A 20,197-nucleotide genomic window follows, 5' to 3' on the forward strand; every position below is an offset into this window, starting at 1 on the left:
GGGGAGCCTGGGGTCCGCAGCACCCTAGCAGCGCCTGGGAACCTGGGAGCCTGGGGTCCGCAGCACCCTAGCAGCGCCTGGTGGCCTGGGAGCCTGGGAGCCTGGGAGTCTGGGGTCCGCAGCACCATAGACCGCGCCTGGGAGCCTGGGAGCCTGGGAGGCTGGGGGCCTGGGGTCCGCAGCACCCTAGCCCGCGCCTGGGAGCCTGGGAGCCTGGGGTCCGCAGCACCCTAGCAGCGCCTGGGAGCCTGGGAGCCTGGGAGCTTGGGAGCCTGGGGTCCGCAGGACCTGAGCCCGCGCCTAGGAGCCTGGGAGCCTGGGAGCCTGGGGCCCTCAGCTCCCGAGCCCGCGCTTGGGAGCCTGGGGTCCGCAGCACACGAGCCCGCGCCTGGGAGCCTGGGAGCCTGGGAGGCTGGAGGCCTGGGGTCCGGAGCACCCTAGCCAGCGCCTGGGAGCCTGGGAGCCTGGGGCCCTCAGCTCCCGAGCCCGCGCCTGGGAGCCTGGGAGCCTGGGAGCCTGGGGTCCGCAGCACATGAGCCCGCGCCTGGGAGCCTGGGAGCCTGGGAGCCTGGGAGTCTGGGGTCCGCAGCACCATAGACCGCGCCTGGGAGCCTGGAGCCTGGGAGGCTGGGGGCATGGGGTCCGCAGCACCCTAGCCCGCGCCTGGGAGCCTGGGAGCCTGGGGTCCGCAGCACCCTAGCAGCGCCTGGGAGCCTGGGAGCCTGGGAGCTTGGGAGCCTGGGGTCCGCAGGACCTGAGCCCGCGCCTGGGAGCCTGGGAGCATGGGTGCTTGGGAGCCTGGGGCCCTCAGCTCCCGAGCCCGCGCTTGGGAGCCTGGGGTCCGCAGCACACGAGCCCGCGCCTGGGAGCCTGGGAGCCTGGGAGTCTGGGGTCCGCAGCACCATAGACCTCGCCTGGGATCCTGGGAGCCTGGGAGGCTGGGGGCCTGGGGTCCGCAGCACCCTAGCCCGCGCCTGGGAGCCTGGGAGCCTGGGGTCCGCAGCACCCTAGCCCGCGCCTGGGAGCCTGGGAGCCTGGGGTCCGCAGCACCCTAGCAGCGCCTGGGAGCCTGGGAGCTTGGGAGCCTGGGGTCCGCAGGACCTGAGCCCGCGCCTAGGAGCCTGGGAGCCTGGGAGCCTTGGGCCCTCAGCTCCCGAGCCCGCGCTTGGGAGCCTGGGGTCCGCAGCACACGAGCCCGCGCCTGGGAGCCTGGGAGCCTGGGAGCCTGGGAGGCTGGAGGCCTGGGGTCCGGAGCACCCTAGCCAGCGCCTGGGAGCCTGGGAGCCTGGGGCCCTCAGCTCCCGAGCCCGCGCCTGGGAGCCTGGGAGCCTGGGAGCCTGGGAGCCTGGGGTCCGCAGCACATGAGCCCGCGCCTTGGAGCCTGGGAGCCTGGGAGTCTGGGGTCCGCAGCACCATAGACCGCGCCTGGGAGCCTGGAGCCTGGGAGGCTGGGGGCATGGGGTCCGCAGCACCCTAGCCCGCGCCTGGGAGCCTGGGAGCCTGGGGTACGCAGCACCCTAGCAGCGCCTGGGAGCCTGGGAGCCTGGGAGCCTGGGAGTCTGGGGTCCGCAGCACAATAGACCGCGCCTGGGAGCCTGGGAGCCTGGGAGGCTGGGGGCCTTGGGTCCGCAGCACCCTAGCCCGCGCCTGGAAGCCTGGGAGCCTGGGGTCCGCATCACCCTAGCAGCGCCTGGGAGCCTGGGAGCCTGGGAGCTTGGGAGCCTGGGGTCCGCAGGACCTGAGCCCGCGCCTGGGAGCCTGGGAGCCTGGGTGCTTGGGAGCCTGGGGCCCTCAGCTCCCGAGCCCGCGCTTGGGAGCCTGGGGTCCGCAGCACACGAGCCCGCGCCTGGGAGTCTGGGAGCCTGGGGACCTGGGGTCCGCAGCACCCTATCCCGCGCCTGGGAGCCTGGGAGGCTGGGGGCCTGGGGCCCTCAGCTCCCGAGCCCGCGCTTGGGAGCCTGGGGTCCGCAGCACACGAGCCCGCGCCTAGGAGCCTGGGAGCCTGGGAGGCTGGGGGCCTGGGGTCCGCAGCACCCTAGCCCGCGCCAGGGAGCCTGGGAGCCTGGGATCCTGGGGCCGCAGCTCCGGAACCCGCGCCTGGTTGCCTTTGAACCTGGGGGAGGCAGCTCCCGGGCCTGCACTCGAAGCCAGGGAGATGCAGCTCACGAGCCAGCGCCTGGGAGCCTGGGGTGCGCAGCACACGAGCCCGCGCCTGGGAGCCTGTGAAGCCCAGCCCCCGATCCCGCGCCTGGTAGCCTGTGAGCCTTGGGTTCCCAGCTCACGTGCACGCGCCTGGGAGCCTGGGGTGCGCAGCACACGAGCACGCGCCTGGGAGCCTGTGAGCCTGCGGGCACAATCTCCCGAGAACGCACCTGTTAGCCTTTGAGCCTTGGGGTCCCAGCTCACGAGCACGCGCTTGGGAGCCTGGGGCACGCATCTCCCGAGCAAACGCACGGGAGGCCGGATACTGGTTTTCAGCAGCTTTCGATCTTCGCCTGGGAGCCTGGGAGCCTCGGGTCCTCAGCACACGAGCCCGCGCCTGGGACCCTGGGAGCCTGGGAGCATGGGGTCGGCAGCACCCTAGCAGCGCCTGGGAGCCTGGGAGCCTGGGAGCCTGGGTTCTGGGGTCCGCAGCACCCTAGACCACGCCTGGGAGCCTGGGAGTTTGGGAGGCTGGGGCCCTGGGGTCCGCAGCACCCTAGCCCGCGCCTGGGAGCCTGGGAGCCTGGGGTACGCAGCACCCTAGCCCGCGCCTGGGAGCCTGGGAGCCTGGGAGCCTGGGGTCCGCAGCACCTGAGCCGGCGCCTGGGAGCCTGGGAGCCTGGGAGCCTGGGGTCTGCACCACCCTACCCCGCGCCTAGGAGCCTGGGAGCCTGGGAGCCTGGGGCCCTCAGCTCCCGAGCCCGCGCCTGGGAGCCTGGGAGCCTGGGAGTCTGGGGGCCTGGGGTCCGCAGCACCGTATCCCGCGCCTGGGAGCCTGGGAGGCTGGGGGCCTGGGGCCCTCAGATCCCGAGCCCGCGCCTGGGAGCCTGGGAGCCTGGGAGCCTGGGGGCCTGGGGTCCGCAGCACCCTATCCCGCGCCTGGGAGCCTGGGAGCCTGGGAGCCTGGGAGTCTGGGGTCCGCAGCACAATAGACCGCGACTGGGAGCCTGGGAGGCTGGTGGCCTGGGGTCCGCAGCACCCTAGCCCGCGCCTGGGAGCCGGGGAGCCTGGGGTCCGCAGCACCCTAGCAGCGCCTGGGAACCTGGGAACCTGGGAGCTTGGGAGCCTGCGGTCCGCAGGACCTGAGCCCGCGCCTGGGAGCCTGGGAGCCTGGGAGCCTGGGAGCCTGGGAGCCTGGGGCCCTCAGCTCCCGAGCCCGCGCTTGGGAGCCTGGGGTCCGCAGCACACGAGCCCGCGCCTGGGAGCCTGGGAGCCTGGGAGCCTGGGAGGCTGGGGGCCTGGGATCCGCAGCACCCTAGCCAGCGCCTGCGAGCCTGGGAGCCTGGGGCCCTCAGCTCCCGAGCCCGCGCCTTGGAGCCTGGGAGCCTGGGAGCCTGGGAGCCTGGGGTCCGCAGCACCCGAGCCCGCGCCTGGGAGCCTGGGAGCCTGGGAGCCTGGGAGTCTGGGGTCCGCAGCACCATAGACCGCGCCTGGGAGCCTGGGAGCCTGGGAGGCTGGGGGCCTTGGGTCCGCAGCACACTAGCCCGCGCCTGGGAGCCTGGGAGCCTGGGGTCCGCAGCACCCTAGCAGCGACTGGGAGCCTGGGAGCCTGGGAGCGTGGGAGCCTGGGGTCCGCAGGACGTGAGCCCGCGCATGGGAGCCTGGGAGCCTGGGAGCCTGGGGCCCTCAGCTCCCGAGCCCGCGCTTGGGAGCCTGGGGTCCGCAGCACACGAGCCCGAGCCTGGGAGCCTGGGAGCATGGGGACCTGGGGTCCGCAGCACCCTATCCCGCGCCTGGGAGCCTGGGAGCCTGGGAGGCTGCGGGCTTGGGGCCCTCAGCTCCCGAGCCCGCGCTTGGGAGCCTGGGGTCCGCAGCACACGAGCCCGCGCCTGGGAGCCTGGGAGCCTGGGAGCCTGGGAGGCTGGGGGCCTGGGGTCCGCAGCACCCTAGCCCGCGCCTGGGAGCCTGGGAGCCTGGGGCCCTCAGCTCCCGAGCCCGCGCCTGGGAGCCTGGGAGCCTGGGGTCCGCAGCACCCGAGCCCGCGCCTGGGAGCCTGGGAGCCTGGGAGTTTGGTGTCCGCAGCACCATAGACCGCGCCTGGGAGCCTGGGAGCCTGGGAGGCTGGGGGCCTGGGGTCCGCAGCACCCTAGCCCGCGCCTGGGATCCTGGGAGCCTGGGGTCCGCAGCACCCTAGCAGCGCCTGGGGGCCTGGGAGCCTGGGAGTCTGGGGTCCGCAGCACCATAGACCGCGCCTGGGAGCCTGGGAGCCTGGGAGGCTGGGGGCCTGGGGTCCGCAGCACCCTAGCCCGCGCCTGGGAGCCTGGGAGCCTGGGGACCTGGGGTCCGCAGCACCCTATCCCGCGCCTGGGAGCCTGGGAGCCTGGGAGGCTGGGGTGCGCAGCACCCTATCCCGCGCCTGGGCGCCTGGGAGCCTGGGAGGCTGGGGGCCTGGGGCCCTCTGCTCCCGAGCCCGCGCTTGGGAGCCTGGGGTCCGCAGCACACGAGCCCGCGCCTGGGAGCCTGGGAGCTTGGGAGTCTGGGGTCCGCAGCACCATAGACCGCGGCTGGGATCCTGGGAGCCTGGGAGGCTGGGGGCCTGGTGTCCGCAGCACCCTTGCCCGCACCTGGGAGCCTGGGAGCCTGGGGTCCGCAGCACCCTAGCAGCGCCTGGTAGCCTGGGAGCCTGGGAGCCTGGGAGTCTGGGAGTCTGGGGTCTGCAGCACCATAGACCGCGCCTGGGAGCCTGGGAGCCTGGGAGGCTGGGGGCCTGGGGTCCGCAGCACCCTAGCCCGCGCCTGGGAGCCTGGGAGCCTGGGAGTCTGGGGTCCGCAGCACCATAGACCGCGCCTGGGAGCCTGGGAGCCTGGGAGCCTGGGAGCCTGGGGTCCGCAGCACCCTAGCCCGCGCCTGGGAGCCTGGGAGCCTGTGAGCCTGGGCCCGCAGCTCCAGAAGCCGCGCCTGGTTGCCTTTGAACCTGTGGGAGGCAGCTACCGTGCCTGCACTGGAGCCTGGGAGATGCAGCTCATGATCCTGCGCCTGGGAGCCTGGGGTCCGCAGCACCCGAGCCCGCGCCTGGGAGCCTGGGAGCCTGGGAGCCTGGGGCCCTCAGCTCCCGAGCAATCGCCCGGGAGCCGGGAGACTGGTTTACAGCAGCTCTGGAAACTTTGGCTGGGTGCCTGGGAGTCTGGGGCCCCATCTCCCGAGCCCGCGCCTGGGAGCCTGGGGTCCGCAGTAACCGAGCCCGCGCCTGGGAGGCTGGGAGCCTGGGAGCCTGTGAGCCTGGGGTCCGCAGGACCCTAGCCCGCGCCTGGGAGCCTGGGAGCCTGGGATCCCGGGGTCCGAAGCACCCTAGCCCGCGCCTGGTAACCTGGGAGCCTGGGAGCCTGGGAGCCTGGGGTCCGAAGCACCCTAGCCCGCGCCTGGTAACCTGGGAGCCTGGGAGCCTGGGAGCCTGGGGTCCGCAGCACCCGAGCCCCCGCCTGGGAGCCTGGGAGCCTGGGAGCATGGGGTCCGCAGCACACAATCCTGGAGCCTGGGAGCCTGGGAGCCTGGGGTCCGCAGCACCCAAGCCCGAGCCTGGGAGCCTGCGAGCCTGGGAGCCTGGGGTCCGCAGCACACTAGCCGGCGCCTGGGAGCCTGGGAGCCTGGGAGCCTGGGGTCCGCAGAACATGAGCCCGCGCCTGGGAGCCTGGGAGCCTGGGGTCCGCACCACCCTAACCCGCGCCTGGGAGCCTGGGAGCCTGGGAGCCTGGGGCCCTCAGCTCCCGAGCAAACGCCCGGGAGCCCGGAGACTGGTTTACAGCAACTCTCGTGTCTTCGGGAGGGGGTTTCATAAAGTGCCGCTTTTTTGGCTTGAGAGTCTGCTAACAGGTTACCGGTGGCTACTTTACTCCCATCCCTGCTGTGCCCTTTGCAATGCATAACCGCTACTTCTTTAGGACAATAGATAGCAGTTAAAAGTCTCTGGATCTCTCTGAAATGCTTAATAGGTTCCCCTGTTGCTGTTTGAAACTGTCTTTCTTTCCATACTGCAGCATGAGCATGCAAAGTCAAATAAGCATACTTAGAATCAGTGTAGACATTTACTCGCTGCCCTTTGCTTAACTCTAGAGCTCGGGTCAGAGCCACAAGCTCCGCTAACTGGGCGCTGGTTTCCTGGGGGAGAGATTTTGCTTCTAAAACCTGTTCAGCCGTCACCACAGCATAACCTGCTTTACGCTTTCCATCCCGAACAAAAGAACTGCCATCTGTAAATATTTCCATGTCAGGATTGTCTAATGGGGTATCCATTAGATCTTCCCGAGCTGCATAGTTTAAAGTTAGAAATTGGGAACAATCGTGATCAGGTGTTTCATCTTCCTTCTCAGGAAGGAAAGTAGCAGGATTTAAATTTCTACAAACTTAAAGCTTAGTTACTGGTCCTTCTAACAACAGTGACTGATATTTAAGAAGCCTACTGTCTGTCATCCAAATGTTAACCTTAGAATTTAAGATTCCACTCACATCATGAGAAGTCAGTACAGTAAGGTTTCGTCCAGTAATTATTTTTAAAGCTTCAGGTGCTAATAAAGCAGCTGCCCCAATTACTCTTAGGCAGTGGGGCCACCCACGTGCAATTACATCTAATTCTTTGCTTAGATAAGCAATAGGTAGCTGGTGAGGCCCCCGGGGTTGTGTCAAAACTCCCAAGGCCATACCTTTCCTTTCAGTGACAAACAAGTTAAATTCTGACCCTGTGGGCAAACTCAAAGCTGGAGCTTGCAGGAGAGCAGTCTGAAGAACCTTAAAAGCCTTTTGAGTATCTGGAGACCAAACCAGTTTGTCAGTTTGGGCCTGCTGAGTTTCAGCTATAAGTTTATATAAAGGCCGGGCAAGTTCTCCATAACCCGGAATCCAAATACGACAGTAGCCTGTGATTCCCAAAAATCCTCTCAATTGCCTTAAAGTCATAGGTAGGGGATGGTTTAGTATAGGTTTAATTCTCTCGGGGCCTATGGCCCTAGTCCCTTCTGATATGATTAGGCCCAGATATCTAACAGATTGTTGACAAAGCTGAGCCTTTTCTCTTGATGCCTTGTAACCGCAGCCTGCCAGAAAGTTTAAGAAATCTTCTGAGGCTCGTGAACAAGCTTCCTCTGTCTCAGCACAGAGCAAAATATCATCTACATATTGTAACACTACTGCTTTAGAGCTATTAAAGTTTTGTAGATCCCGTGACAAACTTTGTCCAAATAAGTGGGGACTGTCACGAAATCCCTGGGGCAAAACTGTCCAGGTTAACTGAGAAGCTGGCTGAGTAGGGTCTTCAAAGGCAAATAGAAATTGACTTTCCTCTGCCAAAGGCACTGAAGAGAAGGCATCTTTTAAATCAATTACTGAAAAATATTTGGCTCGTTCAGGAATTTCAGACAGTAGCGTATAAGGATTAGGCACCACGGGGTGTAAAGGAACCACAGCCTCATTTATTATTCGTAAATCTTGAACTAATCTCCACTTATCATTTGATTTTTTTACACCCAAAATAGGAGTGTTGCATGGACTGTTACAGGGAACTAATAGTCCCTGCTCCTTTAAATTTTCAATGATGGGTTTTAACCCTTCCTTAACTTCAGGTTTCAGTGGATACTGCTTCTTATGTGGGAATAAGTGTGGGTCTTTGGAGCTTGACAACTACAGGAATAGCATTTTGTGCTCGACCCACAGATTTTCCATCAGCCCATACTCTAGGATTCACATTTTCTTCAACTAAAGGGAGAGAAAGGGAGGGCTCCATATTCATGAAAACAGAGGCATGGACCTTGCTCAGTATATCTCTCCCCAAAAGGGGTGAGGGTGATTCTGGCACGATAAGAAACTCGTGTGAAAATAGCACAGAATCCCAGTTGCACGATAGAGAATAACTGAAGTAATACCTTTTGGCTCGTCCAGACAGTCCCATTACGGAAGCGGATCGGGAAGAAAGTGGGCCAGGGGCTTCAGTAAGCACGGAGTAAGTTGCCCCAGTATCTAAAAGGAAATTGACGGATTGGCCTCCCACCGTTATCAATACCCGGGGTTCCTCAGGTGTAATTAGGACGGGAGCTTGTGTGGGGACCCCCGGGCACCTTCAGTCCTGATTGTCTTGAGAGTCAGACCCCTGAGACCTACACCTCTGGGGGCAGTCTCTCCTCCAGTGTGGTCCCTTGCAGACCGGACATGGAGCCGGGGGCGGCTCAGACGCCTGAGGGCAATCCCGCTTGAGATGCCCCTCCTTTCCACAGCCATAGCAAGCCCATCCCTTTTCACCTGGGTCCCTCTGGGCATTTTTCTCAGGCTGTTTAAGAACGGTTTTCATAGCCATTGCGAGGGCTTCCGCCTTTTCCTTCGTCTTTCTCTGCCTTTCTTTCTTTTCCTCATATTCCCTACCATAATAGACTGTCTGAGCCAGTTGTAACAGATTATCTACAGACTGATTTGGTCCATACGCCCGTTTTGATAACTTACGGCGAATATCTGGAGCCGACTGAGTGAGAAATCTATCCTTTAAGATCACTTTCCCCTCTTCACTTTCGGGATCAATCTCAGTGAATCTGCGAAGGGCTTCTCTCAGTCTGTCTAGGAATTTACCAGGAGCTTCCTTCTCTTCTTGTTCTATGTCTGCCAGTTTGCCATAGTTTAAAGGCTTAGAACGCGCCTGCCTGAGTCCTTCAAGAATACATCTGACAAAATGACTCTGATCCCATCTTCCTTTAGCAGTGTTAGAGTCCCAGTCTGGTTCTGTAGCTGGGACCGCCTGACTCCCAGTGGGGAGGGCAGTCATCTCGTCCTCCCTCTTTCCCACTGATTCATTACCAAGCCATTCATCTCCATAAGCAACCGCTTTACCCAAAACTCGAGGCTTTGAGTCGGCAGTCAACGTTTGTCCCAAGATATACATCACATCCTTCCAAGTAAGGTCATAATGCAGAGTAACACCTTTAAAAGCTCTAATACACTCTAATATACACTACTTCTACCCAATTCCCTTGCTTTTTACAGAACTGTTTTAATTGTAAAACAGTATTATACTTAAGAGACCCTCCAACTGGCCACCGTTCGCCATCCTCCAGTGGGTACCGCGGCCATGCAGTATCACATAGGAAGACCAGGTGTGTCTTCTTTAAGCCCTGGGGATCACATCTATCCCAGTTTTGCAGGATACAGTTCAAAGGAGTGAGGCTGGAATTGTTAGCTCCCATCTGTGAGAGAGAAAAAAAGCGACCAGCGCCATTTTTCTACCGGAGGCGTCCCTCCCTGCTCTAGATGGGGGTGTAGACAGACATTACACCAAAAGCTTTTCCTTCCTGGTCGGACTTAGTCTGTCCCTTACCGACGCAGGCGTCACACTCGTCCCTCCCGGTTCTACCACCGAGACGGGGTGGGGATGCACCCAGGGTAGACCTGATGGCATCCCTGACTGACGTCCAGCTCTTCACCTCACTTGCCTCTGATGCCACCCAGGGTGCAATCAGAGTAACCTTCCGGAATGCCTCCCAAGCCAAGACCTCTGGGGGACACATTCGTCACCTGAGTGCCTGTGCACGACCCGGAGTATATTCCTGACCACAATAAGACTGATACAAACATGAAACTGAGATGTTCCTTCCAAGAGTCACCACACCGGTATAAGAGCCTCCTCTGCTCCAGTAAGAGCCAGTGTTACCAAAAGAAAAAAACCATTGCAGTTCCAATCCAAGTAACCTTTAACATCAGAGAAGCTCTGGGAGTTAGAGCTCCATCTAGCTTCCAAACTTTCCATGCCTAGCGAGGCTAGGCGCTTCCTAACTACCAATCCAAGTTTGAGACCTAGACCACAGTAGAGTAGCAACATAGGTTACAAGTCTCTTGAAAGCCTAAGATCCGAGAGATAAGGTTAGTACTTTTAATTCCCAAGGAGTTATGAAATGGTCAGAGACCGAAAAGTTTGACCGAGAAAAAAGAGTTCGGTCCACATGCTTTGCCCGTTTCTGGCCGGCTCCCAAAGGGGACACTGGTTGCCTCTTGGCATTGGCAGGTCGGTATAAACCCCCGACAAGTTTCTGCCATAAGCCTTATGAGGTCGCCGAGGAAGCGCAGAGCAGGGCCTTTCATTCATTCACACAAGCACACCTTAGAGTTAGTAAAGAACAGCGGAAAACGTGTTCGCTAGGAGAACAAAGAAGTAGAGCTCCAAGCATCCTTACCTTGTCCTGAAGGATCCCGGACGAGCCCTCAAGATGAAAGGTTGTTGCTGAACGATAAGACGCGGGATTCTTGGCCTCCGGAGGAGACGAATTCAATCCGGGGCCAGAGACGAGGCTGGATCGCTCAGAGCTTTTGTGTAATAAAGTTTTATTAAAGTATAAAGGAGATAGAGAAAGCTTCTGACATAGGCATCAGAAGGGGGCAAAAGAGTACCCCCCTCCTAGTCTTTAGCTGTATGGTATATAGTCACTCACAGTCTGTTAATGAAAAGAAAGGAATGTCATAAAATCTAGAATGGCACCAGATAATTCATCCCAGGCCATAAAACTATTGACTTGCACCTTGTACCAACAAATAGCTTCGTTTACATAGATTAGGGGAACAATACCTGAACAAGTAAGTTAGGCCCTTTGGCGGAACCAACTTGAAGATGGAGTCTGGGGTTCATTAACATAGCTTAAGACAACATTTCCATACGAAAAAGAAATGTATTGGTTAACTCAAGGTTTGGGAGTAGTTAGCTTTAGGTGAGACCAGGTGTCATGGCCACACAGAATGTTAGGAGAAACCTCCTTTTAATTTTGTATAGAGAAGGAAAAACAGATCGCTGGTTTGTTCTTTTTGTTATAGCCACGCTTTCCGGGAAACAGACTCACTCAGAAGGACAATGCAGATAGTGGAGTGCAGTTTATTACACCGGCGGGCCCAAGGCAGAGTCACCTCTTAGCCAAGGACCCCGTCCAGCATTTGTGAAAATCTTTTATACCCCATGTGTACGTGTCCAAACCCACCACCTCAATTCCCTTGAGACTTACATAAACAAAGGCAGGGTAAATACAACTACAATAACCCCATCATTCCCGTGTTATGTGTTCAAACAGTCAATAATCAATCAGCCTGCAGTTACATTCCAAACAGTTAATAACCGATAAGCCTGTGCTTACATTCTGATAGATAGTGTCAGGGGTGATTAGTGTCTCTTTTCTCTTAGGCGATGAGTAACCTGGATATGATCTTCAAGGTTCCCCTGTCCGGAGGGGGTCTTATCCTTCCATTGTCGTTCCCACAGGCACTAAGCAGAGAGTTCAGAGTCCACTGGAGAGGCAGCCGAGCACGATCAGCACGGACAGGCCTGAGATGGAGTCCAGGCCCTATGAATTCCTTCTTCATTCCCCCCTCTTGATGCTCTTAGTTTCCATAACGAGCATCATTTATTGAGATATATTGTACCTTAGCCCTCCTGCCACCCATATGAGAGAATGCTATCAACCTCTGGGTTACAAAATTCACAAGACATTATAGGAAGCAGGGCCCACAGAGCAGTATGATTAAGATTACTATAACAACAGTTACAATGGTTTTCTACCAGTCTCCCTTTACCCAGGAGAGAACTGAAGTCCAAAAGGGAATATTTTCATTAGACATGGCTTTCACTTGATTTTTCATATCCTTCAAGGCAGTAGATACATTTTCAGACAGGTCAGGGATATACACACAACATTTAACTTTAATTACGGTGCAAGTCCCTCCTTGGGCTGCTGTGAGTATGTCTAATGCCATCCTATTTTGAATTACTGCCTTCCTCATCTGAATTTGTTTCTCATTCAAAGCTTGAATGGCTTTTGTACTGTCTAAGAGGGCCTGTTTAGTGAAATTAGTTAAGGCCTCTACTTTAACCATGATATCCGTTGTCCCTACAGAGGGTACAAACAAGGCAGCAAGATAGTCATACCATTGGAACACAGATCGTGTCCATTTTACATGCAGATAAGGCGGGTTTACTGGAGGCTGGTGCAGGCTAGGCTTAATTCTGCCATGGGCGAAAGCAAATCTTAATGTGCAACGCCACACCCAGCCAACTGGTAACCATGGCCATAAGTTAAGCCCACAGAGCCACTGGGTCCCATTGGGGGCTACCCAGCACATTCCAGGATTATATTTCCAGTCGGAAACAGGTCACTGAACAGATTGATTGGGGTGATAGGTAACTTCCAAGATTTGTTTACATTGTTCAGGGGGTAAATAACCCATATATTTTAATTCTTTTGGGTCTAGGGGGTGGTCTCCAAATCTAACTTTCTTTTTTTTTTTTGTTCCCAGCAAATAGTAGCAGGGGTAATCAACTGTCCTTTCTCAGGAGTCATCCAGAAATGTTCATCCCAGACCTAGTAGTATTGCTCAAGGTACCGGGAGGCCTGTCCCCCTTTTGTAAAGAACACTTCTCCTTTTTATTTTTCACATATGAGGTATAAGCCTTTGTTACTTCTGTAAGGCTGGTGCTCATGTTAAATGTAACCCTATGTCCCTGGCCCATTGATGGCTTCTTTTTACACCAGGAGAGCAAAGACAGGTTATGGCTGGAGAGAGGAACAGAGTGGCGATACCCACCAGGGGAGTCTGTCCATTACTGACAGGGGCATAGCCCCACACACCCAACAGTTGGCAGAGTTGTGGCCCACGAGATGAAGACGTTGTCCTGTGCAGGAGCAGTGGTCAGGTTCAGAATTGCGTTGATGAGGCCGAGCAGCAGGAGTCGTTTACCCAGCTCCATCCTGTAGAGGGCTCGTCCGGGACCTCGTTTTCTTCTTTCTCCTCAGAATGATCTTGGTTTCCCGTGGGTCGGTGGGGTCCTTCTGGGTGGTACACTTGGCGTCCTCCGGGTCAGCGTGGTATGCCTTCTTTGCTCTGGTGTGATGGATCAAGGGACAATACCTGCAACTTTAACTGCAGTAGGGGTAGTTAGAATAACATAAGGGCCCTTTTACCAAAGGGCTAGCAAATCATGTTCCCAATCTTTGACCCATGCTTGGTCACCAAGTGTAAACTCATGAATCTGTTCCCCAAGGGGGAACGGCACCCTTTCTTGTACAAACTTAGTTACCCAATTTATTACCTTACCCAGTTCCATCTGCTGTGAAATCTTATCCCCCCTTACCTGAGGCAAATTTGTTGACACCTGTTTTATTATGGGAGGAGGCCTCCCATACACAATTTCGTATGGAGAATAGCCTTGGGACTGTGGGGTCATCCTGAGTCTGAGCAGAGCCGTCAGAAGCAAGTCCACTCAGGAGCAGTCAGTCTCTTTAAGTGTCTGGTTGGTTCATTCCACTATCTCAGAACTCTGGGCCTATATGCAGTGTGCAGTTTCCATTTGATGTTTAAAGTTTTGCTTACTTGTACTAAATCAGCTGCAAAAGCCGGGCCATTGCCTGATCCAATGCTGGTAGGAAATCCAAATCTGGGAACCATTTTCCTAAGCAGCCACCAGGCTACTTCTGATGCTCTTTCAGTCCAGGTAGGAAAAGTTTTTACCTATCTCAAGAATGCACATACCATGACCAGCAGATAATGGTAGTGTCGGTGAGGTTTCATTTTAGTGAAGTCCACTCCCAGGTGTTCAAGGGGCAGCATGCCTTTCAGGTGAATACCCAGAGGATTTTGTCTGAATACCCGAGAGGCAGCATTAACCTGTGAGCAGACAGCATGGCCTAGGTGGGTCGCTTGGTGTGTTTGGCTTACCAGAGTGTGTGCCAGCTCCTCTGGTACCAATAATTTGTCACCTGACAATTCCCACCATCTCTTTTCAGTCTTGATGGCCCCTTCTGCTCTGGCTAACCCAACAGCTGTTGTCTTTGTTTTATCATGCGAGTGCCATCAGTATATAAGACCCAATTAGGGTCTCGAACCTTGAGCCCTTTTTTAAAACAAACCCCAGATACCTTACCTCCTCTTTGTAGATTGTGCCTTCTCTTTCAACACCCGGTAATCTGCTTTCATCAACAGCTGGAGCAGTGCATTTGTCCCTTTCTAGCATTTTTCCTTGGTCTCAGGCAGCCAGCAGCAGGTCATCTCCATATTGTAGGAGCTGACATCCATACTCTTCCGGATGGAATGAGTTCAGATCAGAAGCCAAGGCTTCCCCAAAGATGGCTGTGGAGTTAGCCTTTGTTATCTGGTGCTCCCGACTGGATCTTCCCATTCAAAGGCAATTATGGGCTGTGATGCTGGGGCGAGGTGTACGCAGAAGAAGGCATCCTTGAGATCTAGGCAAGTGTAAACTTTAGTCCTCGGCGGAAGGAGGCTAAGCAAGGTATAGGGGTTTGGAACAGTGGGCTGTAAAGTCACAGTAGCCTGGTTGACTAGCCTGAGATCTTGTACAGGCCTATAGTCCTGTCCTCCTTCCCTTTTGACTGGCAGGATTGGCGTATTCCAAGCCGACTGGCACTCTACTAGAAGGCCTGCTTGTTTCAATCTATTGATGTAGGGCAATATGCCAGCTCAGGCTCCATCCATATCGGGTACCGGTGCCCTCTAACTGGGATGGTACCTGGATTGAGTCCCATTATCACTGGGGCGTGATGTTCAGCCAGCCTGGGGGGAGGGGGGGTTGTCTTCCACCCAGACCTCAGGGAACAATTGAGTTAGCTCTCTCATGCTCTTCCGGCCCACCCGGCTCTGCCTTCAGGGGCTCATGCAACCTCCACTCATCTTGGGTTGGCACTGAGAGAGAGGGCAAATAAGTCATAGAGTCCGTCCAGAAGGTGGGCCTCTTCTCAGGGGAGAAAGTCACCTGTGCTCCTAGTTTGGAGAGCTCTCCTCCCAACAGGGGTACTGGGCACTCAGGAATGTCACTTGGTGTCCCCCCTCCATCTGACATTTTCTGGGCTGGCAAAACGATTTAATCATCTCTTCTCCCGACACCCCAGTTACAGCGGTAGTCTTTTTGGACAGTGGTGCCACAGGTTTTGTTACTACCGACAGTTCTGTTCCTGTATCCACCATGAAGTCAATGTTTTGGTCCCCCACTTTTACGGTTACCATGGGCTCTCAGGGACCTGATATCTCTGAGCCCTGGCAGCCCTAGTTAATTTCCAAGTCAGCAAGCCCCACAACTGCGGGAGCTTCCTCTTCCCTCCTTGCCTTAGGGCATTCATTCTTCCAGTGGCCAAAAGCATGCACCGGGCACATTGGTTTGGCTGTAACGGGGACCGGGGCCTCCCTTGGGACCGTTGAAGGACTGTCCTGTCCCTGGGGCAGATGAGGTTTTCTGGAGGGCCCAAGATAGACTTTCCCAGAGCAGCAGCTAGCACTGTAAGTCTCTTGTCTGTTCTCTTTTATTCCCTCCGGCTCTCTGGCAGAGCGCAGTCTCTGCTTAATTCCAACGTCTCCCTCCCCCTCTTGTCAGTACTCACCGGGAGAGGCAGGTATAGCTTGGGCGGTTCGGTTGGAGCCGGATCCTGGCAGTGTTGGCCAGAGGCTTCTGTCACCGGGATCGGAGCCTGCCCAAACGGAGGCTCTACGAACTCCGGGAAAGCTGGCGGAGGAGCAGTGGCTGTTGCAGAAACTTCACCTGGCCCTGGATCGGGCATTAAGGCAGCCTCCGGTCCTGGTGAAGCACTGGGAGGCAGGCGTGTCATTATCCAGCATGGGGGAGGGGTCAGGTCATCCCCGTCCAAATCCTGTAGAATTTCCTTTTTTATCATCAGTCAATTTTTGTGCCATTAATATTTTTCCCTTTCCCTTCTGGATACAGAACCTTGTCCAAGTAGGAGGGTCTTTAGCTAACCCTAGCCATGAGTCAATAGATGGATATTGATCCAGGTGTCCTGGCTCGCCTGTGACTACTGTGTAGACTGCTTCCATTATTTTTAAGTTCACGGTGTTCTCTGGTGGCCATCCTGCTCCCATTGGGGTCCATTCGACCTCACAGAGTATGTGGAGGCAGTTAGGCTTCATCTTCACCCCATAGTCTCCTCCTAATCCCTTCTTTAAATTTTTAATCATGCACTCCAATACAGTTGCCTTAGATTCACTTTCCCCCATCTCGCTTACCTTCTCGGACCTTCTTCTACTTTTCCTTTTCGTTCTGTCTACGAAGTTCTCAGTACCCTATGTACTTCTCATATTTCCACTCAGTGACACTTAAATTGCCATTCTGCCTCCTTTCTAATTGGGGAGAGAAGAGCCTTACCTGCCAGACCCCAGAGGGAGAAGGGGGTTTGGCGTGTCTTCACCTGCCGGTCAGCACAGCTGAACCAGAACATCACATGGTCCGAGACTGTTTCTCCCTTAAAGTCCATTCTGCCTTGGTGGGCTTGATCAGGTGCGGATGAAAACACAGATGGGTTAAATATCTCATGTCCCAGGCCATCTCCGGAAAAGCCAATTCATACTCACTTCTGTATCCCCCTCCTTCTAGCCTAACAATTCCGAGGGGGTCAAGAATTTCACAGCAGACGGGACACCTCCTGGGGGAGGGCAGAATACGAGCATACACGGACCAGTTTCTTATCCTAAGAATCCCCTGGCGATCGCTTGGTAATAATTTTCCCCGAGACGGCGTGGACACACCTCCTAAATGTCCTTCACAAATTTCCTTCTTAAACCCTAGCACGCTCGTCAACCTGTGTACCAAGCAATCGCCACCTGCCTATTCCAGGCTCCTGTGGGTCCCCGCTCCTTCTAGTCCCTCCCAGGGGGGTGATCAGGCCCCCTCTTCCACCCTGCTGGGTGGGCTCCTCCTCACCTGAGCGCTCAGTTCCCCTGCTGCCGTCCACTACCTGCTTACGTGAAAGGTCCGGGCGTTGAAAAGCAGAATCCTTCCAGAGGGGCGAGGCGCCTTCCCCCCTCTAGGAGATTCAAGCTACAAAGCCTCGGGGTGGCCTCAAATGAGACCTGTCTCCTCAAAGCGAGGAGTTTCCCAGCCAACGCACCAAATGTTATAGCCACGCTTTCCGGGAAACAGACTCACTCAGAAGGACAATGCAGATAGTGGAGTGCAGTTTATTACACCGACGGGCCCAAGGCAGAGTCACCTCTTAGCCAAGGACCCCGTCCAGCATTTGTGAAAATCTTTTATACCCCATGTGTACGTGTCCAAACCCACCACCTCAATTCCCTTGAGACTTACATAAACAAAGGCAGGGTAAATACAACTACAATAACCCCATCATTCCCGTGTTATGTGTTCAAACAGTCAATAATCAATCAGCCTGCAGTTACATTCCAAACAGTTAATAACCGATAAGCCTGTGCTTACATTCTGATAGATAGTGTCAGGGGTGATTAGTGTCTCTTTTCTCTTAGGCGATGAGTAACCTGGATATGATCTTCAAGGTTCCCCTGTCCGGAGGGGGTCTTATCCTTCCATTGTCGTTCCCACAGGCACTAAGCAGAGAGTTCAGAGTCCACTGGAGAGGCAGCCGAGCACGATCAGCACGGACAGGCCTGAGATGGAGTCCAGGCCCTATGAATTCCTTCTTCATTTTCTGCCGGTTAGGAGAGATAAAAATGTCTGGCACTTACAGCCTCATTCCTCCATTTGGAGACCCTTGGCCTTCCCGCCTGTTACTCTCTCAGTCTCATAGTAAGAAAGCCATAAGAAAGATTCTGATTTGAGGCTCTCCATTTTTCTCTTGCTTGCTTTCATTTATTTTTTAAGACCATGGGGGCTTCCCTGGTGGCTCAGCAGGAAAGAAATCTGCCTGCCAATGCAGGAGCCACGGGTTCAATCCCTGGGTTGGGAAGATCCCCTGGTGAAGGAACTGGCAATCCACTCCAGTATTCTTGCCTGGGGAATCCCATGGAGAGAGAAACCTGGTGGGCTACAGTCCACGGGGTTGCAAAGAGTCAGACACGACTTAGTGACTAAATAACAACAAATATACATTAAAACATCATTGTAATTTTTTAATTCTATTTACTTTTTCTTGATCACTAAAACAATAAATTTGCTTTTTAAAAATATTTTTTGCCAAGTAAACTCAGACATTTCCCCCACTCATCAATTTGGAGAATGTTTAGGCCTAAGATAGTCTAGAATATTAGATTAGATGCCCAAACACTATCCTTTTTTTTATTATCTTATATGATAAAAATTACTTAAAAAATCCTTACAATGTAAATTCTTTCTGTTCTGATATTGAAATTATGACAACATAATGATTAGGCTAATTATGATATAGATCACAAATATGAGCTAGTAAATAAATGTCACCCATACCACAGTTCCAGGCATACTCTGATGTCGCTGTAGTTTGAAAAATTTACTTATGAAGTCTTGTTCTGCCAGACACAGGGGCTCCAGTTCACTCAGTACCTGTTCAAAGATCTGAAGAAAACCAAAATGATTCTACAAAGAACTGAACAAAACGCTTAAAATAACATTCCACATTTAATCACTTTTCTGCAGCAACCAGGGAAGCTTTATCTATAATCTTAATAGAATCCCCCAAACAAATACTTCCAAGATTGACAAGACAATGCAGTATTGATGAGGCATAACAGGGTCAGAACATACCTAAAACAAAACTGACAACAATTACTCACTTGGAATCTGGAAAGAGGAACAGAGTGATAAAACTTTATTTAAACAATTTAGCTTCATAAAAGTTGTTTCCTCTTTGTAGTCACTCAAATAACTGGATTGACAATGCAAGCTCTTTATGATTTATAACAAATTTTAATAAAGCTGTTATGTCATTTAATTGATGAATCACATTTCAGTTGCCATTTGACCAGTTATTTTTTTTTTTTTTTTTAGATTCAGAAATGGAAAGTAAGACACGGTTAATTAAAAGAGTCAATAGAGCCCAAATCTTTGAACACAATTAAAGCAGTAACAAACTGGTGCTAGAAAACTGACAGTAATGTTTAAGAAACATGCGTCATTTTATCTTACCTTATCAAACCTGGCTCTGTCGGCGACATCGAGATCAGAGGCCGACATGTTTCCCATGTCCAGCAAGGAAGATGACTGAGACCGGTGGTTCCCGGAGCTCTGAACACTGAGCTTATTTAGACTGGAAGTAGACCCGGTTAATTTCCCGGAACTCCCGTGAAGACCTGGGAAATGATAAACCTTTAAAAGCTGTGACCTTCACGAATGAAAGGTTCATGGCATCCATCAGGGCTCCCTTCTGCTGTCCTGCTCTTCTGGGGCTCATATGGGTTAGGGCACAACTCTGCCACATGAAGAGGATGTAGAGTGTCTTCCTCTTTCATTAAGATTTGTGTTCTACTTCTGAGCCTATGTAAAGACAGGTGAAATCATACAGAATCACAGAATAAGACTGAAAGGGATCTTAGAGATCACACTGTGCCCTGCCCAGTCTCATCACAGTTGTCTGATGATTTTTCAAAAGTAGATGAGGAGTTCTGTTCCACTCAGAAGACATGACTATGGATGAAAGTCACTGACCCCCTAGAATACTAGCTAACATAATGATTGTATTTCTAGAAAAAAACTGCCATATTCCAATATTATTTGCCTCTACATTGAATCAACATATTAGGCTGAACCAAATGAAACTACCAACACTCAATTAATCTTGTCCTACTAAAAACGTCAATTACACATGACTCAACTTAATACATTCCTGAACTCAGACATTCCTGTTTTTTCAGCAAGTGAATTGATTAAAGTTCTTTTAAAAACTAAACAAAACGAAAAGAGAAAAACTAACAACAAAAACAAAACCCTGAATATTTGTTGTATTTAAAATACAACTAACATAACACATACATAGTTAACTATATTAATATGGGACATCTGAGTTTAGGTATAAACATAGGTATCTATCATAGCTATGAGGAAAAATGAGAACAATATGTCTGCACAATATCCTACATACACCAAACTATTAAAGGATTCTATTTTTACAAGAAAATGTGATGTTTCTATTCAGAATTAAATTTAAACAGTAAAACATTTTTATTCTTCTTGACTATTTCTCAGCTAAACCTGTATTATTCACTGATGGTCAGAAGGGACAAATAATAAAATAAGTGATAAAAAATATGATATACAAATCATATTTGTATATGTAAAGTAAAAAATAACAACAACAAATAT

General features: G+C 53.9%; 1 protein-coding gene across 1 annotated transcript in view; it reads right to left on the minus strand.

Moving 5' to 3' along the window:
* Nucleotides 1–10,635: 10,635 nt before the first annotated feature.
* LOC136172090 (exocyst complex component 1-like) overlaps nucleotides 10,636–20,197 on the minus strand; it is a 32,724-nt gene continuing 23,162 nt past the window's right edge. Inside the window, 4 exon segments of the mRNA XM_065941206.1 lie at nucleotides 10,636–13,068; nucleotides 17,384–17,612; nucleotides 18,347–18,454; nucleotides 19,025–19,188. Of these exon segments, the coding sequence (XP_065797278.1) occupies nucleotides 17,427–17,612; nucleotides 18,347–18,454; nucleotides 19,025–19,188 (458 nt within the window). The 3' untranslated portion in view covers nucleotides 10,636–13,068; nucleotides 17,384–17,426.

Source organism: Muntiacus reevesi, chromosome 7, assembly GCF_963930625.1.
Source record: "Muntiacus reevesi chromosome 7, mMunRee1.1, whole genome shotgun sequence".
NCBI lineage: Eukaryota > Metazoa > Chordata > Mammalia > Artiodactyla > Cervidae > Muntiacus > Muntiacus reevesi.